Consider the following 19093-nt stretch of genomic DNA (forward strand, 5'->3'; position numbering starts at 1 on the left):
CGATCCTGAGGGCTCGAGCAGCCACGGAAAAACACGAGATATTCTCCATTCATTTTAACCAATAAAAAAGTGATTGCAACTACCAGTTTCTATGGTTATTTTAATAACAAATATAGAGAGCGCATCAATGTATTACTTGAGCACAAAACTCTCAGCTCCACTTAACGCTGGGTTCTTTGGGAAGCAAGGTTATCTTTCCCTCACAACCAAAAACACACTTCTTTGGTGACATTGTTGATTTCTTGAAGTCCTGTGACCTGTGCAGCGCTGCATGAACGCGTGTTGATGGGCGTGCTCTTGCTCTCTCGCTCTGGTCGATGTGTGAGCGCGCGCCCTTCCGGGAGAAGTGCCCGTACAAGGAATTCCGACCTTGTTGACACCACTCATGCCCATACTCGAAAAAGAGATTCCGAATCCTGTAAGGATTTGGAAGAGAATTTTTGGCACAGAAATACTCCGTCCCCCCCCTTTAAAAACAACAGTATAGCAACAAGGTTATAAGAAATGCTCTTTGTTCTGTGTGCTTTCCTGCTACAAGATTTTTTTGGTCTTCTTTATTTGGTAATATTTCTTGGGTTAAATATTTCTTGGGTCTTACAAAATACTTCATAGAATTTATCCTGCTAAGCATGTTTTGGAAAGATTTAAGCTCAATATTTCCTATACTTGTGAATTTTGTGGACAGGAAATATAAACTATTTTGCATCCGTTTCTTTTTTTTTTTTTTTTTTCACTGTATTTATGCAAGATTATTTTGGAAAGATTTAAATTTCTATATTAATAAAAACTGGAGTGTATGATAGAAATTTGTGTATTTGATGTACTTTTTATACAGAGAATGAAAGAACAACATATTATACACTTGTCTATTTTATTAGGAAAATATCACGTACATAAGAAGTGGGCTCAATGCAAACCAATTTTTTCACATTTTAGAAAAGACTTTAAATTATATGTAAATCTTCTGGAACAAACCAAAAACAAAAAAGTGCTGAAAACATGTAATTTTCTTCGTATGATTATGTGAAATCATGTATGATTCGTATGATTGTGTTCTCTAGCTCCTTGTATCTTTGTAGATTTTTTGCTTCACATGGATCCCACTCTCACTTTTGAATAATCAGTTTGTGACAGTGTGACTTGGCATACACCTTGTTCGTACAGTCTGACATCATAAAGGACTATTATACAGTAAATTGTGCAGTGTGCACCTAGGTTTAGTTGTTTAGTGTAAGATGTCTTGTTTTTGTCTGTAACCATTTACAAAGTCAGCAAGAGTTTGTCTAGTTTTAAAATCTGTTTAGATTTCATGTATATTCCAGCCTTTATTAATTTAATAAGTGAAGCTCAGAAAACAAGCTCCACTTCATTATGAATGACTATCAGAAGTGAGTCACAGAAGTGGGCCAGTTTGACAGTTTACTCCCTTCTCACACAATTAAGTTCCCAAATCACAGATTCAGTCTCCAGCTGTGCACAGCTTAAAGTAAAGTTAAAACTATTCATTTCTTTTCATTTCATTTCATTTCTTTTAAAACACTCATTTTAACAATTTTGTTCAGCTATCCATTTTTTTTTTTTTTTTTCAAAATTTTGATTTAAAATTTGTTTAACTTTTCTGAATAAAATCCAAAATGTGTACAACATGAGCCATTTAAAAACAACACTTGAGGGCTAGCAATATTGTTTTAGCACCCCATCCTTTTCTCCACATTCGTCAACAAATCTTCAGTAAATGCAGCATGTCGACTCGTCCAATTCCTTGCAAGGCATCAATTTGTTAGTGAAGATGCAGTGTGCCTATTAAAATCAGTACACTCACAACATTTTAGAAAATTCTGACATGCATTTCATGTCATTGTTTTTGCAATAAAGAGATCACCCATGACCAGGGTTGAATGCTGCACAAAATATGAAAATTATATAACACAAATAACCAATAAAGAAATTTATTCTCAAAAATACCTTAATTTTGCACATAAAAACACCACAATAGAAGCTGATTTAGTTTCACTTTTCCCAAATAGTGATAAATGTGCACTTAGCTGTTTGTTACTTAAGGTTCAGTGTGAAAGAACTTCAATTTTTGTTTTAAAACAGTGGGAAGTCATGCATAAACATGCTTCCCAAATATTTTAGACAAATACAAACACAAATATGTGCCCTTTCTCTAATCACATTTCAAAGTGCTTATAGATCTTATTACAAACTCTGTTGAGACTATAAAACTTATATGCTAACATAACAGGTAATACTTGAGAGTATGCAGTAGAATTTGGTGCTTTGCATCTACAGGCTGTGGTGTCTTCATTCAGTTTCAGACTATTAAAACTCACAGCCTGAAGACTCATTAATGACACAACATTTGTTAATTTTAACCAAAGCAAAGGAAGGTTCGTGGTAGTGTTACCAATGTTATGGCCAATAGCATTGTACAGTAAAAATTAAGTTTGCTTTATAAGCAGCTGTTTTAAAATTAAATTGAGAATTGTCATGCTTTGCGAAAGTTACCTACTCCTCTCAGTATTTTGCTAGTGTATCTCTTTGGTTATGACTAAATAATTTACCCCTCCCTTTTCCACTATTGTAAAGTAATAAAATAGACATGTTTCCACATCTTGGTTCCAGGTTTACATAGACATGTGCTCAGGAAGTACATAGGAGATATCATCCCACGGATGGCGGTAGAGACCCTGCTTCAGACGTTTCTGGTCCAGATAGTGACCTGAGGGATTGACAGTGAAAACAAATATGAAAAAACAAAAATAAATAAAATAATCATAAAATGTCTTTTTTTTTTTATACATACCCTGACCCACACAAATTATATACACAACCCCCAGGCTGCAATTTTCACACAAATATATTTGTCTTTTGGTGTCCAAAACAGAAATTAATTAAAGTAAAAAAAAAATTAATAGCAGACATTTGCGGTAAGAGAGGATATTGCCACATTCATGCCATGTCGTAATTACCATAATTACTAGATGACAACCTGTGATGTTCTACTCACAAACTCAGAATTATGCATTTCTATGCCATGTGTATTTGAGTAATCAATAGACAAAACCAAAATACATCAAGTAACATTTGCAAAAGCCTTAAATAAATTTATAGTTCAGTAAACTTATAGTATTTAGCAACATATTAGATGTAATCAACTGTGTGCTAGCTACAATGAACTGTATTGTATGTCTTTTGTTTATTTTTTTAAATTATTCTTGCATTAAGACATGAACAATAGCTAATTATAGAAATTATTGAACAGAAATATTATGAGATAACTACTTAAACACATTTTACAGCTCAAGCCACAGTCATTTCGAGTGTTTGTGCATGATGTTGCAGTTGTCAAGTGGTACAAGTCAGATCTCTCAGAAAATTCATAGTTTACAAGAGTTGTAATTACTTGTTCTACGAGGACGTAATGCTTTTTACAAGTCGGAATCTCATAATTACGGTAATTCCAACATGGCGTGAAAGCACCTTATTTTTCCAGCAGATCTTAAGTTTTAGAATGGGTGGGAATGTAAGTGTCTGAACAGTGAAGGGTGATTTAGTGGTTTACCGATGAAACCAATGCTGCGTCCCAGAACGAAGATTCCATTGAGAGTACCAATTTCAATGAACTCATCTGCCTCATCCCTGCAACACATAATCAGCTCTCATAAACATACTCAGTTTAGATACATGATCCATACAATGAAATTCAATGTAAGTCTCTTAACTACAACCTCATTTTCAGAAAAGTCGGGAGAATTTGTAAAATGTGATAAAATTAAGAATTTGTGATTTGTTAATTCTCATTAACCTATATTTAACTGATAAAAGTACAAAGAAAAGATTTTCAGATCAACTTCAATATAAGCACATTTTGATTTTGATGGCTGCAACACACTCCAAAAAACTTGGGACAGAGGTGTAGGCAGAATCTGATTTTACCAAGTGCAACATGTTCCTGGATCAACATCATTGTTGATCCTGGAACAACATTCCACTAAACCAATCAGATTTGAGGGACAAGTTAACAGTTTATGTTAAGTTTAGGCTTACAACCAGGGTTAGGTGCTTCTATATCAGTGTTATTCAGCTATCATTTCCCTCTGATTTTAGGGATAACTTATGGGTAGGGTTAGGGATATGGTTAGGCCACACATTTAAATTTTTACAGATTTTACAGATCTGGACTACAGGCAGGCCAGTCAAACACATCCACTCTACAGTGTAGAGCAGTGGTATTCAAATGGCGAACCGCAGTCTCCGCTTGGTTCCATACGGACCGTGGGACATAATTACCGTTTCTACAGTTTAAAGTGAGCAGCGCATCGAAACAACGCTTAGGCTCATTTACAGGTAATCATCTTTCGGCGCTACATCCTCTAATATTTTTCATCTAGAGCCAAACGTTCTTCATTCAAGCCCTTTCCTGCTCTGTGCGTGTTGCTTCTCTCTCCCGCTAAAGACGTAAAGCGCCACATTAAGAGCTACTGATGATACTTTTTTTTTAAACAACAGTAGCAGAAACACGGTGAGCAGCAAAATAGATACTTTTGCTAAAATGCTGCAGAAAACCAAAATGCAGGAAATACAATTATTTTTATCTGTCATACAGATTACTCTGACCATTTGTTACAAGGTTTGTGTCAACACGTAGACATTTAGTTTTTTCCCCCATACATTTAGCATTATTAATCAGCATATTAAGAGCATTTCATAATAAGCAATGTTATAATTTGGAAAATTATTTAGAGATGGCAAGGGATGACAAAAAAAAAAATTTGAAATTACTAGTTAACTTCGTCCTCATGATGAGAATTTTGATTACTAGATTATGTACGTTGCATGTTTTAGTTTATTACTTTGAGCAAAATATAAAAATGGTCCATACTTTTCTTAAGAGGTGAGCCCTTCCCCCAGTATGTTTTCTCAGTCCCAAGGCCTTCTATGTGCCATACACATAGGTCTAAATTTAAAAAAAAAAAAAAAAAAGAAAAAGAAAAAAGCCTGCTAAAACATCTGATCTAACCTTTTTATATTAATATCCAACTGGGAGAAATTGTTACTTTTTTTTGGTAAATATTGCTAAAACTTCTTAGACATCACTCATAAACTATGGCTCTCAGGGACTTTGATGACTTTTTTGAGTGTTTGGGATTTTTTCTTTTACAAACTACTATGGCTGCTCCAATGAAAATGTATAACTGTTCCAAAAAATTATTGTCCGGACCGCGGCAGGGAAGGTAATATAGAGACCAGACCTCTTGGAACTTCAATTGAATAATCCTAATGTACAGAGTCTAAGAAACCACTCTGTTGTAGCACATGCAGAATGAGGCACTGTCTTGATTCCCAGGAAAGATGTCATTTTGATTACAGTATGTCTCTGTACAATCCCAGTATACACCTCCATGTCAATGGTACCTTCACGCATATATACAAGTCACCCATGCCATTTGCACTGATGTACCTCCATACCATGACAGTTTGCTTTTACACCTGTCGCTGATGAAAGTCTGGATGGTCCCTTTGGTCTTCAGGACTGAGAACTCAATGTCCTTTTTCCCGAAATCAAGCTGAAATGTGGACTCATCTGACCACAGCACACATTTCCACTGTCTTTTGGACTATCTGAGATGAGCTTTGGCCCAGAGAACTCAGTGGCATTTCTGCACAGAATTGATGTATAGTTATCTCCTTGCGTAACAGAGATTCAAGTTGCATTTTTTGAATTCAAGCAACTGCTCAATGGAAATCACAACTTTAAAACTCCCTGATATTTCTGTGTTTTCCATGACTGTGGGAATCCTGGCACTTGAAAGATTTTAGGGAATGGAGTTCAATTAATAATACATTTAAATACGATACTCTTTTTGACTTACCGTGTGAATCCACCACATGTTCTTAGTAGGTCGACAAAAGCCACACCAATAAAACCATCAACGTTTAGAATAAGGTTGGGTTTCTGCAGAAAGCGAAAGATATTTTAATATTAGCATCATGAGAAATGATCACACAACTAAATATACATGCATTAAATGGCATCAGTAATAATGTCACCTTTGAGGTTGTGATCTTCTCTACATCGAGGGCGTAGTCCAGTAACTGTGTTGACGGGAAATGCTGCTTCACAAAGTCCTTCAGGATCTGCACCCTCATATCAGGGTTATTGATCTGTCACCCCAAAAAAAAACCTTTTACAATGTCTTTATGTACTTTTTGAAGCTTGAAAATTTTGATTGTACAGATTTTCTATGGATGGACAAAAATTATGAGTATAACAAATATATTTGTGTTCAAAATGACGTCTTATTGGTTTGGATTGGAACGACATAAGGGTGAGTAAATGATGACAGAATTTTTGGGGGGTATTTTGGCTGAACAGATTTGGGGGTTTTCAAATCAGTGAAGCAGTTTTTGTTTTCTAAGAAATACTAATAAAATATGCCAAATTCATAGATTTTTCCCTTTTCAACAACTTCATTCATTTAATGACATTTTTCCCTTCATTATTATATAAGGACAGCTGTATTGCCCTGGAATTTTTTATTTTTTTTTTTTATTTTTTTTACTCAAGCTGGCCTCATTTGACCCTTATCTTAGCCTTCAGTGGACATTATGGTAATAGACACCCATTGGCTCTTGTTTCTCCTGTTTTGATTTTTTGAAGGGAGTCACCATCTTCACAGAGTACCTCCACAAATGGAATGGAAGACAGTCTTCCTCACTCCCACAGGGCATTCTTAATACCTGGTGATGCCTTTTCGGGTTGACCAACTGTCTTCTGACTTGAATTTTGGTCTGCTGCTCACACAAAGCTATTGTTTGACTTGGGCTGTAGGAACTACTTTTATGATTTTCCCTGAGAAGGAGAACGAGACACTCCATCTTGGATTGACACTATGGGGAACACGATCAGTGTGACCGGTGTCTGAAGCACATGTAAACACACACCAATAAATCATTGGCTGACGGCAGTCCATGAAGTCACACACGGAGTGCCCTTGAGTATAATAGGAATATACCTGAATATACATCAACTTTTTTGTCTGAAGGAGACAGGCCCAAAAGCATGGCAATGAGATGAAGTATCTTGTTCCCCTTCTCAGAGAACCATGGTTATAGTCATAACCTGATGCCATTACCTCTACCTCAGGGTGGAATTGCCACAGGGAGAAAATTTTTAACTGCAACTTTGGCCATTACCACTACCTCAGGGGGGAGATGCAACCTCAATTCTCATACAAAAGCCTGCAGTACAAGAATGGCATATACTATATCGCCAAAAGTATTGGGACACCCCTCCAAATAATTGAATTCAGGTGTTCCAATCACTTCCATGGCCACAGGTGTATAAAATCAAGCACCTAGGCATGCAGACTGCTTCTACAAACATTTGTGAAAGAATGGGTCGCTCTCAGGAGCTCAGTGAATTCAAGCGTGGTACCGTGATAGGTTGCCACCTGTGCAATAAGTCCATTTGTGAAATTTACTCACTACTAAATATTCCACGGTCAACTGTTAGTGGTATCATAAAGTGGAAGCAATTGGGAACAACAGCAACTCAGCCACGAAGTGGTAGGCCACGTAAAATCACAGAGCGGCGTCAGCGCATGCTGAGGCGCACAGTGCGCAGAAGTCACCAACTTTCTGCAGAGTCAAACTTCGTGTGGCCTTCAGATTAGCTCAAGAACAGTGCATAGAGAGCTTCATTGAATGGGTTTCCATGGCCGAGCAGCTGCATCCAAGCCTTACATCACCAAGTGCAATGCAAAGCGTCGGAAGCATTGGTGTAAAGCACGTCGCCACTGGACTCTAGAGCAGTGGAGATGTGTTCTCTGGAGTGACGAATCACGCTTCTCTGTCTGGCAATTCGATGGACGAGTCTGGGTTTGGCGGTTGCCAGGAGAACGGTACTTGCCTGACTGCATTGTGCAAAGTGTAAAATTTGGTGGAGGGGGGGGGATTATGGTGTGGGGTTCTTTTTCAGGAGTTGGGCGTGGCCCCTTAATTCCAGTGAAAGGAACTCATAATGCTTCAGCATACCAAGACATTTTGGACAATTTCATGCTCCCAACTTTGTGGGAACAGTTTGAGGATGGCCCCTACTTGTTCCAACATGACTGCGCACCAGTGCACAAAGCAAGGTCAATAAAGACATGGATGAGCGAGTTTGGTGTGGAGGAACTTGACTGGCCTGCACAGAGTCCTGACCTCAACCCGATAGAACACCTTTGGGATGAATTAGAGCAGAGACTGCGAGCCAGGCCTTCTCACCAACATCACTGCCTGACCTCACAAATGCGCTTCTAGAAGAATGGTCAAAAATTCCCATAAACACACTCCTAAACTTTGTCGAAAGCCTTTCCAGAAGAGTTGAAGCTGTTTTAGCTGCAAAGGGAGGGCCAACTCCATATTAAACCCTACGGATTAAGAATGGGATGTCATTAAAGTTCATGTGCACGTAAAGGCAGGCGTCCCAAAACTTTTGGCAATATAGTGTATATTCTTAGATGCAACAGGTTCTTGCTATAAACTCTACCCCTTGGAAAACCGCAGGGGAGCTGCAGCTCTACGTATTTACCCCAAGTCAATAAGGGGAGAGTGCTTACACCCTACTTGCATTCTTTCCAGAATCCAGGTCGATTCCAATCACTTTATTAAGAAAAGTGCAGAATAACAAGGAGGACCACTTACTTAAGCAAGGTGCCTCTGCTTGTTAGGATTGTATACATTGATAAGTGGGGTTTAAAAAGGGAAGCAAGGGACCCTACTTTAATGTGGGAGTAATACCTGAATTAATACCACAAACTGCCAGGGAGGGACATATCTCCTCGAAACCTGAGATTAAAGCATCAAGGAGAAAGAATTTATCTTTCTCCTTATCACAGATGCATCTCCGTGGCAACTATAGCAACAATTAAACATCCAATTTCATAGGCTGTGTGCTTTGTGGCATGGATGGCTAGATCTGCCTCAGGAGATCCAGAGGTGAAGTACAACCTTCACCTCTATGTGGATAGCAGAGGGGGCTGATTTATCAATAACATCCAACTCAACTCTCTCTGCAATTAATTACTCAGAATTAGACATTCCACATTAATCAGTTTCTTTTCATCCTTTTTTTTAAAGATTAGAAACCAACATGAAAGCAGTAGAGCTAGCAGGAGGAATCTTGAAAGGGAAAGGACTTCCCATTAGACTCCTCCCATGGAGGAGTCCCACCTTGCAACTATGGTGGCTGCGGGACCCAAACTGTGGGGTGTAGACGCTCAACTCTTATCCCTCAAGAGAGAGTCAAGCATAGGTTGAGCTTCTCACCGCAACCACATAACATCATGTATTTAATTCTTCCGAGAGCCAAACGTGTTCCATTCAAAAGCTAGATTCTTATAACTCTATCGAGAATCAAGCTATAACAGTCTGCAACCACGAATACATCGCTATGAATGCCTTCAACTCCCTCGAGAGAGGGCGCTCCGCGTGTTATGTCAATAGTTTATTGGTGTTTACACATGCTTCAGACACCAGTCATGCTGATGGCGTTCCCCATAACGTCAATCCAAGATGCAGTGTTGAGTTCCACTTTAAAAGGGAACTGAAAATTATGTTACATGCAATAATAAATTAAGACTTATGTTTAGGTGTTAGATTGTTATCCTGATATCCCTTGATATAAGTAATCTGGTCTCATGCAGTGTGTTTCTCTGTATTTGTGAGTATTTACTGATTTGACTCGGTGCCCAATGCCCATAATAAGCATGCCATCTTTCTTCATCTTGTTGACAAACTCCATGGGCAGCAGGCCACTGTCAAATGCTTTACTGAACTGTTTAGCAGCTGCATCCAGAGCGCCACCGAATCTATCTCCCTGCAGAAAAGGAGCAAACAGTTTAGTCTCAGCTTAAATATAACATTCTTTTTTTTTAATTATTATATTTCTGTTTCTCATCATACCAATGTTAAATATCATACATAATAATTATGAAATATATAATTAAATGTTCTCTTAATATTTAATGATTGTAATATTACTTTTAAATCAACAACAGATATCAACAAATATCAGCAAAATCAAATATGGCCCGGCTCTGCTTATATTTCATATTTGATATGATGTTACTAAACTCTTGTTCTTGCCAGACAGTAGCAGAACCGGTTTAGTTAGTAAAGCAGTTGTCATGTGTACAGTGACTGATCTTACTATCGTCAGAAGTCCAGAGGTCAGACTGGACACCAGGTCTTTACCGGCACGAGCACACACAATGGTGTTATGAGCACCAGATACAGCTGGCCCGTGATCCGCAGTCACCATCAAACACATCTCAATGAACTGACATGCATAACGTGGTAATCTGTTAAAAACACACATGCACTCATGTTTCTAAGCCAGAACTTTATGCAAGTAGACAAATGCTTGGCCAATGCATTTCATTATAAATATAAGTATCTACATAATTAATGAATTTTACTTAACAAACCTCCTCTGGAACCACAGCAGGCCTAGCACTCCTCCTAGGCCCATTTCCTCTTTGAACACCTCTGTGATGGGCATACCAGCATATATGAGCTCCTGGCCCCTTTCATCACAGATACTAGTCATGAACGATGCAGGTTTTCGAATCAACCCCAGCTCCTACACACACACACACACACACACACACACAGAACAGCTCAGATACAACTTGAAAATTGGCTAAATATCTACTAACATTTCAATATCCTCCTATTTACTTTGCATTTTAGCAGCCAGCAATTTTCGGTGTCCTTAATTTTATAACGATTCGAGACATGCAGGGTTTCCATCCAATTTCTCCACATGAATGTGAAACTACATTATGCACATTATCTAGAGGAAGTCCACCCTTATTGTGTCACATAGCAACTTTATGACCTCCTTGTTTAGAGGAGAGTTGCTGTTCTGTATTTGCTGTTCTGAAACAATTACAGTGTTATTAAATAAAGGATGAGCAAAATAGCTCACACAATAACCCCTTTAACACACACACTCTTTACTGGTAAATTACCAATACGAAATCATGTGTGAACAGAACCTTTTCAAAAATACCAGTAAATCGTTTTTTTTTTGGCATTTTCCTGATATGAGAAGTTGTAACATTACCAGTAAATTACAGGTATGATGCGGAGTCTGAACAAAGACTGAAGATTACCGGTACGAGCACTACATGGCACTACAGAACGTGCCATCATAAGAAGTCTGCTTTGGGCCAATCATAAAGCTCAGTTGGAGCTGTTTACGGTAAGTTCCACTGCTTTTAACCGTTTTTCTATGTAAATGTGATAGACGGACGTCTGACTGTTGCACTTCCTGCGCTCGAGACCCTGCCTTCTTTTCCATTCATCAGTGCTGAGGCTCTGCAGTTATTGCATATTAGTAACTGCAATACTATAGTACCTATTATGCATCTTGTGTTTTTAAGAGCAAAACCACATTCTGTGTGATCATCTCCTTTAGCCAGTCACTCAGAAATAAAAAAAAACAACAACAATTTGGACAGATAGTGAAACTAAAGCGCTAAAGAAAACTAAAGAAAACGGCTCAGCATTTTAAAGACATTTCCGATGATTAACATCACAGAGTATACAAGTGTTTTGGTATTCTGAACGAGAGTGAGTTCTTGATTCTCATCACACCAACAGCAACACTACAGGACATTGCACATCATACAGTATCTGTCAAAAGTTTGGAAACATTCAAATGTTTTAATGTTTTTGAAAGAAGTTTTTTTTATATGCACCAAGACTGTATTTATTTAATCGAAAATATAGTAAAAACAGTAATATTGTGAAATATTATTACTATTAAAAATAATTGTTTCCTATTTTATTACATTTAAAAATTGTATTTATTCCTGTGATGGCAAAGCTGAATTTTCAGCATCATTACTCCAGTCTTCAGTTACATGATCCTTCAGAAATCATTTTAATATGCTTATTTGCTGCTCAAGAAATATTTGTTGTTATTATCGTCAATGTTGAAAGCAGTTTTTGCTGATTAACATTTTTGTGGAAACAATTATACCATTCAAACATTTTTAGTAAGAAATTAATACTTTTATTTATCAAGGATGCATTCTATTGATCAAAAGTGACAATGAAGACATTTATAATGTTACAAAAGATTTCTATTTAATAAATGCAAATAAATGCTGTTCATTGAACTTTCTATTCATCAAAGAATACTGGAAAAAGTATCACCATTTCCAACAATATTAATATTACAACATTGATAATAATAATAAGAAATGTTACCTGAGCAGCAAATCAGCATATCAGAATGATTTTGAAGGGTCATGTGACACAAAATATTGGAGTAATGATGCTGAAAATTCATCTTTACCATCACAGGAATAAATTACATTTTAAAAATATTTAATTAGAATACAGTTCTTTTAATTTGTAATAATATTCACAATATTAATGTTTTCACTGTATTTTTGACTAAATAAATGCAGCCTTGGTGAGCATAAGAGACTTTAAAAAACAAAACAAAAAAAAAAACATGTAATGTTTTCAAACTTTTGACAGGGACTGTACATAATACTACAAACAAGAAAATCATAATGTACAGAAATAAGGCATTAATGCAAGTCTTACTCTTGCCCAGGAGTAATCCATCGGGACGGTAGGAGGAGGAACTTCCTGTGCTGGAACAATGATTCCATTTGCGACAAGGTCATCATACACAAACCTTCCCAACAAAATAGCGAAAATTTACAAAATAGTTGAAGCATTAAAAGGTAAATGAGGGTATTAATTAATATTGCTGGACTAAATTTACACAATTTAACATTTATCTGACAATAAATCACATTTTTATTACTAGGGGTAGGAAATATAAATAAAAAATGTTTACTATGATAATCTCATAATATTTAGTTTGATAACGATATATAAAAAACTAATGAAAAAATTGTCCTCTTGAAAACTTCAAACATATGCAGACCTATTATTACAAATTTGGTACATTTATTTTTTTTTTATTTAAACAATCATTAACATTTCAAGGATACATAATTATTTATTAAAACAAAACTATTTTAATTCTGAGATTCAGTGAATTAATTTAGTGAAGGATTCATCAGACTGATTCAAACCAGTAACATGAGTAAAAATGATTCATTAAAAGAACCAGCTCAAATGAGTCATTTGTTCACAAATCTTTTTGCACTGCGTTTTTGTTTTAAAGCGAGTGAAGGCACAACTCAATTCAATTTAGACTGCAGACTTGAATTACCAACACATCTATTTTGTGTTCTTATGCTGTGGCACTGGACGTTATAACCGTGATAGAAACTATAAAAATTTTTTTTTACCTGTTTATCATTTTAAATGGTATATTATCGACCCCTATTGAATACTAAGCAAACTATCACATGCACCTACAATGCCTTAAAATTGTAGTGTTTAGGTAAATTAAAAATTCTTTGTCGTTATTGTAAACATTTTTTGATGGCAAAACAATTTCAACTCATAACTGTAATTTATTTCTCAAATTAAGTGGTCTGAATACTTGCTCCATCCGTTACTCACTTAATAACATCACCCAATTCATCAAAGCTGTTGGGCACAAATGCACCTGCTTCCTGCAGTGCTTGATTTTTGGCCACAGCGGTCTCTGACGCTTGATTTGCACATGCGCCTGCATGGCCGAACTGCACCTAAAACATTTAATTTAACACAATATTATGTTAACAGTTAATACTGTTAACCTGTGCTAACTTGGTTAGGTAATCACACATTAAAAGTCTCATAACATTCAATGGCCCTGTCCCAAATGCAGCACTTCATGTTGCCTTTTTTGGGGCAAGTCCATGAAGCCCACAAGACCAAAGGGTATCTCATGTCATTTATGAGACAAAAGGGTGCTCTCGAATGCCTCCTTTGCATTGCAAGTGTGGACTCGGAGGAGAATCACAAGGGCTGAGGGTGCCAATTGGGCCAGGGCCAATACGCAATAAGTGACTCTAAAGCCATATAAAAGATGTACCTCAGATGAGAACATGGTGGCACACGTTCCAATACACCAACACACGACTGGCTTAGTGATTCTGCCGTCTACAATGCCCTGGCAGATGTTATACTCCTCTGTGCCTCCGATCTAAAAGACAGCACAGCACACACAATATCATTAAAATTACAGTGCCATATTACTTACATATTAGTTAGTTATAACTCTGTATACAGAATATTTATGAAAAATATATTTATACAAAGAACAGAGCACCAGTGGATTTTACATGAACATGTTAACAAATCTTTCCATTTTTACAGACATTAAAATAATCTCAATGATAAATAAAGGATTGGGGGTGAATAATTTTAAATGATATTATACTGAAAATATGCAAAAGTCAGAACCACCTTGTTGGATTTTCTTGGCATATGTCTATGATAATCATTTACTGACGCGTGAAAGTTTTTTTTTTTTTTTTTGTCTTAAGTAAAAATGCCTTTTTATTCCATAAGAGTATACAACATAATCGTGGTTAAAGGTGCACAAATCTTTATGATCTCACCTCTCCCAGAACGACAATCATCTTGACACCTGGAGTGTCCTGATATCTGAGCACATGGTCCATGAATGTAGAGCCTGGAAATCTGAGGATGAGAGTGACACAGTAGTCATCTTAGTTGCGGATCTGTTTATTAGCTCAATTAAGTAATAATTAGTACTTTCTGAGTCCTGCTTTAATTGAGCTTACCACCTTTTCAAGAGCGGGTTCCCTATTTACTGTATGTCGGTCAAACAAAATTACAACGCGAGTCAGATTGCTGATGTACCTGATGATTTTGGAATAAATTACTTCAACTGCAGTTTATAATAGTTTATCATCAAGAAAAAATCAGAAAGCACAAGATTTCATATAAGGTTGTTATGCTGAAACACTAAATATAACGGTAGAAGATGAGAAAACAGTAAAATTACAGGGGAACATCTACCCAAGTGTCAAGAACAGTCATAAACATTGACATTAACAAAAGGACAAATGTGTAACGGACGCGCTACAAATGCAAAAAGGGGTGTTTTTTTGTGTGTGTTTTCTTAAAATTATGTTTACTTCGGCTGCATGTCATGTTATTTATTACTGAGATGCTGAAACCAGAGATTCACACAGGATTCCATTCAGCATACTTCTGTTCTTCGGATTAAAACAAATAATCCACGCATAAGATGATTTGGACACCTAATATTCAAATTGCATGTGTCACAACAACACATTATTACCATAGTTAAAAAAATTTGTCAAACAAAGCAGTGGTTTCTCAAGCAGTGATTAGATTGGCTATTTGGGCTGTCAGTCATTTATTTGTCATAAGGTCAATTTCCAAAGGACAGGACATGTTCTGTTTGTTACCTGTCTCCTCCAATAGCAACTCCTTCATAAACACCGTCTGTAGTGTGTGAGATGATGTTGTTGAGTTCATTAGACATTCCTCCTGAGCGGGACACATACGCCACGCTGCCCGGCCTGTACAGCTTTGATGCCAGGATATTGTCAAGCATTCCGCCTGTGTTCCCGATCTTAAAGCAGCCTGGCTTTATACCACCAACCTAAAACACACACATTGATAGAATCTCATGAAAAAAACTAATATTTTGCATAAAGAAAATTAATGACCAATTTAAGACCACGAAAGACATTACTACACTCCCATGGATGTTTGTATGGAATTTTGAGTTTGTTTGTTACTCTCATTATTATCAGTGGTGATTCTCATTAGATGCCTGTTACTGCAATACAGGTAAAGATGTGCAAAGCTACCAGTTTTCATAAATCAACTAATCTGAGTATTGTCTGATCAATTAGTTGGGTGTATAAATAAATAGGCTATGTCATGTTCAGACCCCAATTAGAATGTTCGGGAGTAACACACAATGACAGACAGATTTTCTTTAGGCAAATTATTAGCACTCATTTTTATTTGACACAGACATATTTTTCCACAGGCATCCTGAGATTTACGCTCATGTTAATATTCAGCTATAAACACATGTATAAACATATACTGTATAGCTATACAAATCCTCAACCATTTTAAAACACTCACAGTTGCAGGTCCAATGATAGTGACGCCCTTTTCATCAGCTGATTTGATGAGTTTGCGGGTCAGAGCTTCAGGAATGCCTTCAGCTATGATAGCTATAGTGTGTATCTAGTAACACAAGATCAGTGCAAAACATTCACAACAACTCAGGCTCAGTTGCGCTTTTACAATGTTCAACATTAAAAGGTTCCTTTTTCTTTTTGAAAAATCATTTGAACGTTTGAAATATAGTAAACTTTTTCAAACATTCTATCAAACAAAGAATATCTTTAAGTGTCAATAAATTACTTTGTGCCAAATTCTAATATATGCTGGGATTTAATAACATTCAGAAAAGTAAGGGTGACAATTGACAGTTTCACATCTATTTATTAATGTGGGATTTGGGGAATACTACTTTTAAAAGAACCGTGTTATCTATGTTACATTATATATATATATATATATATATATATATATATATATATATAGGGAGCGATTTCATACAGTGCAAGTTGCACACCAGTGTTCTCCAGACACAGGATAGCGCAGAGCGGCCCTCAGGCATGCGCCTTAATAAACATGTAAATGGAGTACAGTGCCATTTCGTTTCAATTTTCTGTCACTTGGCAGAAAGACTGCATAGAAGTGTAGCATCCTAATCTCTTATTAATGAAACCAGGGTTATACCCATAGCTAAAGCTATATGCAAAATACCAATGTGCTAAATGCCTAATGGTGGCCACTAGCCTGAACAGAGACAGCCTCCAAAAGCAAACAACTGATCATATTTACACCACTCACAAGTCTGAATAACATAGATATTACTCTAGTCTAGATTATAATGTATTTTCCATATTTTTATATAATCTGAAACATGCTGAGACATATTCCAAAGTGATTTATTTAATGAAATTAATGTCAAGCATGCAAAGTACACACAAATATTCATACACAACATATCAGTTCTAGCACTGCTAACTTTGCAGCCTATTTATCATCCATGAAATTTCAGTCAGTCAATCAATCAAAAAAAAAAATAATAATTGCACCGCTCAATTGCCTGCTGTACAGTACAGGGCTGTGGTGGTTAGTCAGGGTAGTGCTACATTTAATTTTTGACAGGAAAGAAAATGAGGCTGTGAGAGATAGAATATAGTGCACTCAATTGTACTGTTGTTTAATAATCCGACTGCTCAGCTGACAAAAAAAAAAAAAAAAAAAAAAAAAAAAAAAAAAAATAGACAAAAACTCCATAAAACAGTTTTAAAAGTTTGAGTTGTGAAAATTACGTGATCTAGGACCTTTATACAGCGCGTGCCATTCATCTGCGTTAAATTCAATATGGCGTATAGCCTGACTAAGGTCTATTAAGAGATTTATATGTTATTTTGTTCTAAGAGAGAGTAAGTGATTCTCAACAAGTATTAATGAAAATATGACTGGTTACCATAGATGAAAAGTCTGAGAAGTCTGATTCTCTGATATATATATATTTGTAAATATTTTATTTACTGGTATTTTACATTATTATGAATGTAATAATAAAATATGCTTTATACACCGATGCAACTTCTGTTTTTGTTTTCCTCTTAACAATTCAATTTTGACAATGTATATTCAGGTCCGAACACAGCACAATAATCAGTCATCGATGAAAATCAAAAGCAGATTCAAACACAGACTTAAAAAAACAATTTGTTTAACAAGAAATATTGATTCTTCTCATTTTTTCACTATCATTAATGTACGGTCCACAAGAGAAATATTAAATATTAAATTCTTATATACTTGCACTAGCATATAGTATAAGAATTTCGTTCAAACTTTGATCTGTGGTGGGCACTTATACACTTAGCAGCGTCTACACTGCCAGAATTCTACAAGAAGAAGAGGATAGAGCTAGTACAAGACGAGCATTTGTGGTTAAAAAGTATATAATTTTTTTTTTTAGAAAATGACTGATCGTTTTACTAGATAAGACCCTTATTCCTTGTCTGGGATCATGTAGAGCCCTTTGAAGATGCACTGAAATTGCAATTTGGACCTTCAACCACTATATTTTGTCCATATAGTGGTAACTTGAGTCCACTATATGGACAAAAATCCTGGGATGTTTTCTTCAAAAACCTTAATTTCTTTTCGACTGAAGAAAAAAAAGACATGAACATCTTGGATGACATTAATCTGAAAGTGAACTAATCAGAGAATTAAGTCAGTTTAATGTAATTTAAGTTGAAATTACTTAAATAGCCAAGTTGATTGTACTTAAACTTAAGGCAGCAACTCTTTTTTTTTTTTTTTACAGTTTGCAAACTGTCCCTTTGTGCCACCTGGTGGTGATTTTGCAAATGAGTGTCAAATGTGACTGCGTTGTATTTAACGCCATGGGTTTAGTTGAGCACCTACTGTAATATTCCCAATACCTAATGCATGAACTAATGGTTAAAAAAATTTAAACTTCCTGTGGGGTGTGGCCAACTCAAATTCAAACTCACAAATTGAAAGGAAATCACTTCAGAAAAACAAAACTACGTTAAGCTCTGTTTCTATGTGCATCAAGGAGCAATCTGGCAATAAACTGATGTGATTCTATACAGGTTTCGGAGATTATCACTGCTGGGAAGCGTTCTCATAGAATTAGCTACTGACACGGCAATGAAGTGACCATAATGAAATGAAACTTTATTAGCTGTATTTACCATCTAACAGAAACCCAAAGCTGTCAATATGGGATTTTACCTGAGGATACAGCAATGTTTCCATGGTGCTGTCGAAAGCCGAACGAAGGGAGGCAAAATTAATGAGTACATCAACGTCTGGATGTTTCTTCATAGCATCTGCCATATTCTTGTAGACCGGCAGCAAGATCTCCTTATGGCCCCAGTAAAACTTCTGCTTGTGGTCACCACTGAAACACAACAAAGACATGATTAAAAAAAAAAAACATAAAAACCTGCACTTCCCCTTAAATCCCAATCATATTATTTGACAATCTTCAGTGCCACATGATAAGCTGTATAAACCAAGTATTAGACATGACACA

General features: G+C 36.3%; 1 protein-coding gene across 2 annotated transcripts in view; it reads right to left on the minus strand.

The window, feature by feature from the left end:
- Positions 1-1933: 1933 nt before the first annotated feature.
- Positions 1934-19093, minus strand: part of aclyb (ATP citrate lyase b) — a 42669-nt gene continuing 25509 nt past the window's right edge. Inside the window, exons 15-28 of one of the 2 annotated variants that reach the window (XM_051915166.1) lie at positions 18790-18958; positions 16072-16176; positions 15378-15574; positions 14538-14619; positions 14009-14119; positions 13552-13679; positions 12616-12709; positions 10479-10633; positions 10202-10352; positions 9725-9868; positions 6058-6171; positions 5880-5962; positions 3569-3645; positions 1934-2725 (exon numbers count right to left, since the gene is read on the minus strand). In XM_051915166.1, coding sequence (XP_051771126.1) covers positions 2631-2725; positions 3569-3645; positions 5880-5962; positions 6058-6171; positions 9725-9868; positions 10202-10352; positions 10479-10633; positions 12616-12709; positions 13552-13679; positions 14009-14119; positions 14538-14619; positions 15378-15574; positions 16072-16176; positions 18790-18958 — 1705 coding nt within the window. In that variant the 3' untranslated portion in view covers positions 1934-2630. Of the gene's footprint in view, positions 2726-3568; positions 3646-3665; positions 5667-5879; positions 5963-6057; positions 6172-9724; positions 9869-10201; positions 10353-10478; positions 10634-12615; positions 12710-13551; positions 13680-14008; positions 14120-14537; positions 14620-15377; positions 15575-16071; positions 16177-18789; positions 18959-19093 lie in introns of those variants that run through there. The other variant, XM_051915167.1, reaches the window with a different exon arrangement.

This window comes from Ctenopharyngodon idella, chromosome 12 (assembly GCF_019924925.1).
Source record: "Ctenopharyngodon idella isolate HZGC_01 chromosome 12, HZGC01, whole genome shotgun sequence".
NCBI lineage: Eukaryota > Metazoa > Chordata > Actinopteri > Cypriniformes > Xenocyprididae > Ctenopharyngodon > Ctenopharyngodon idella.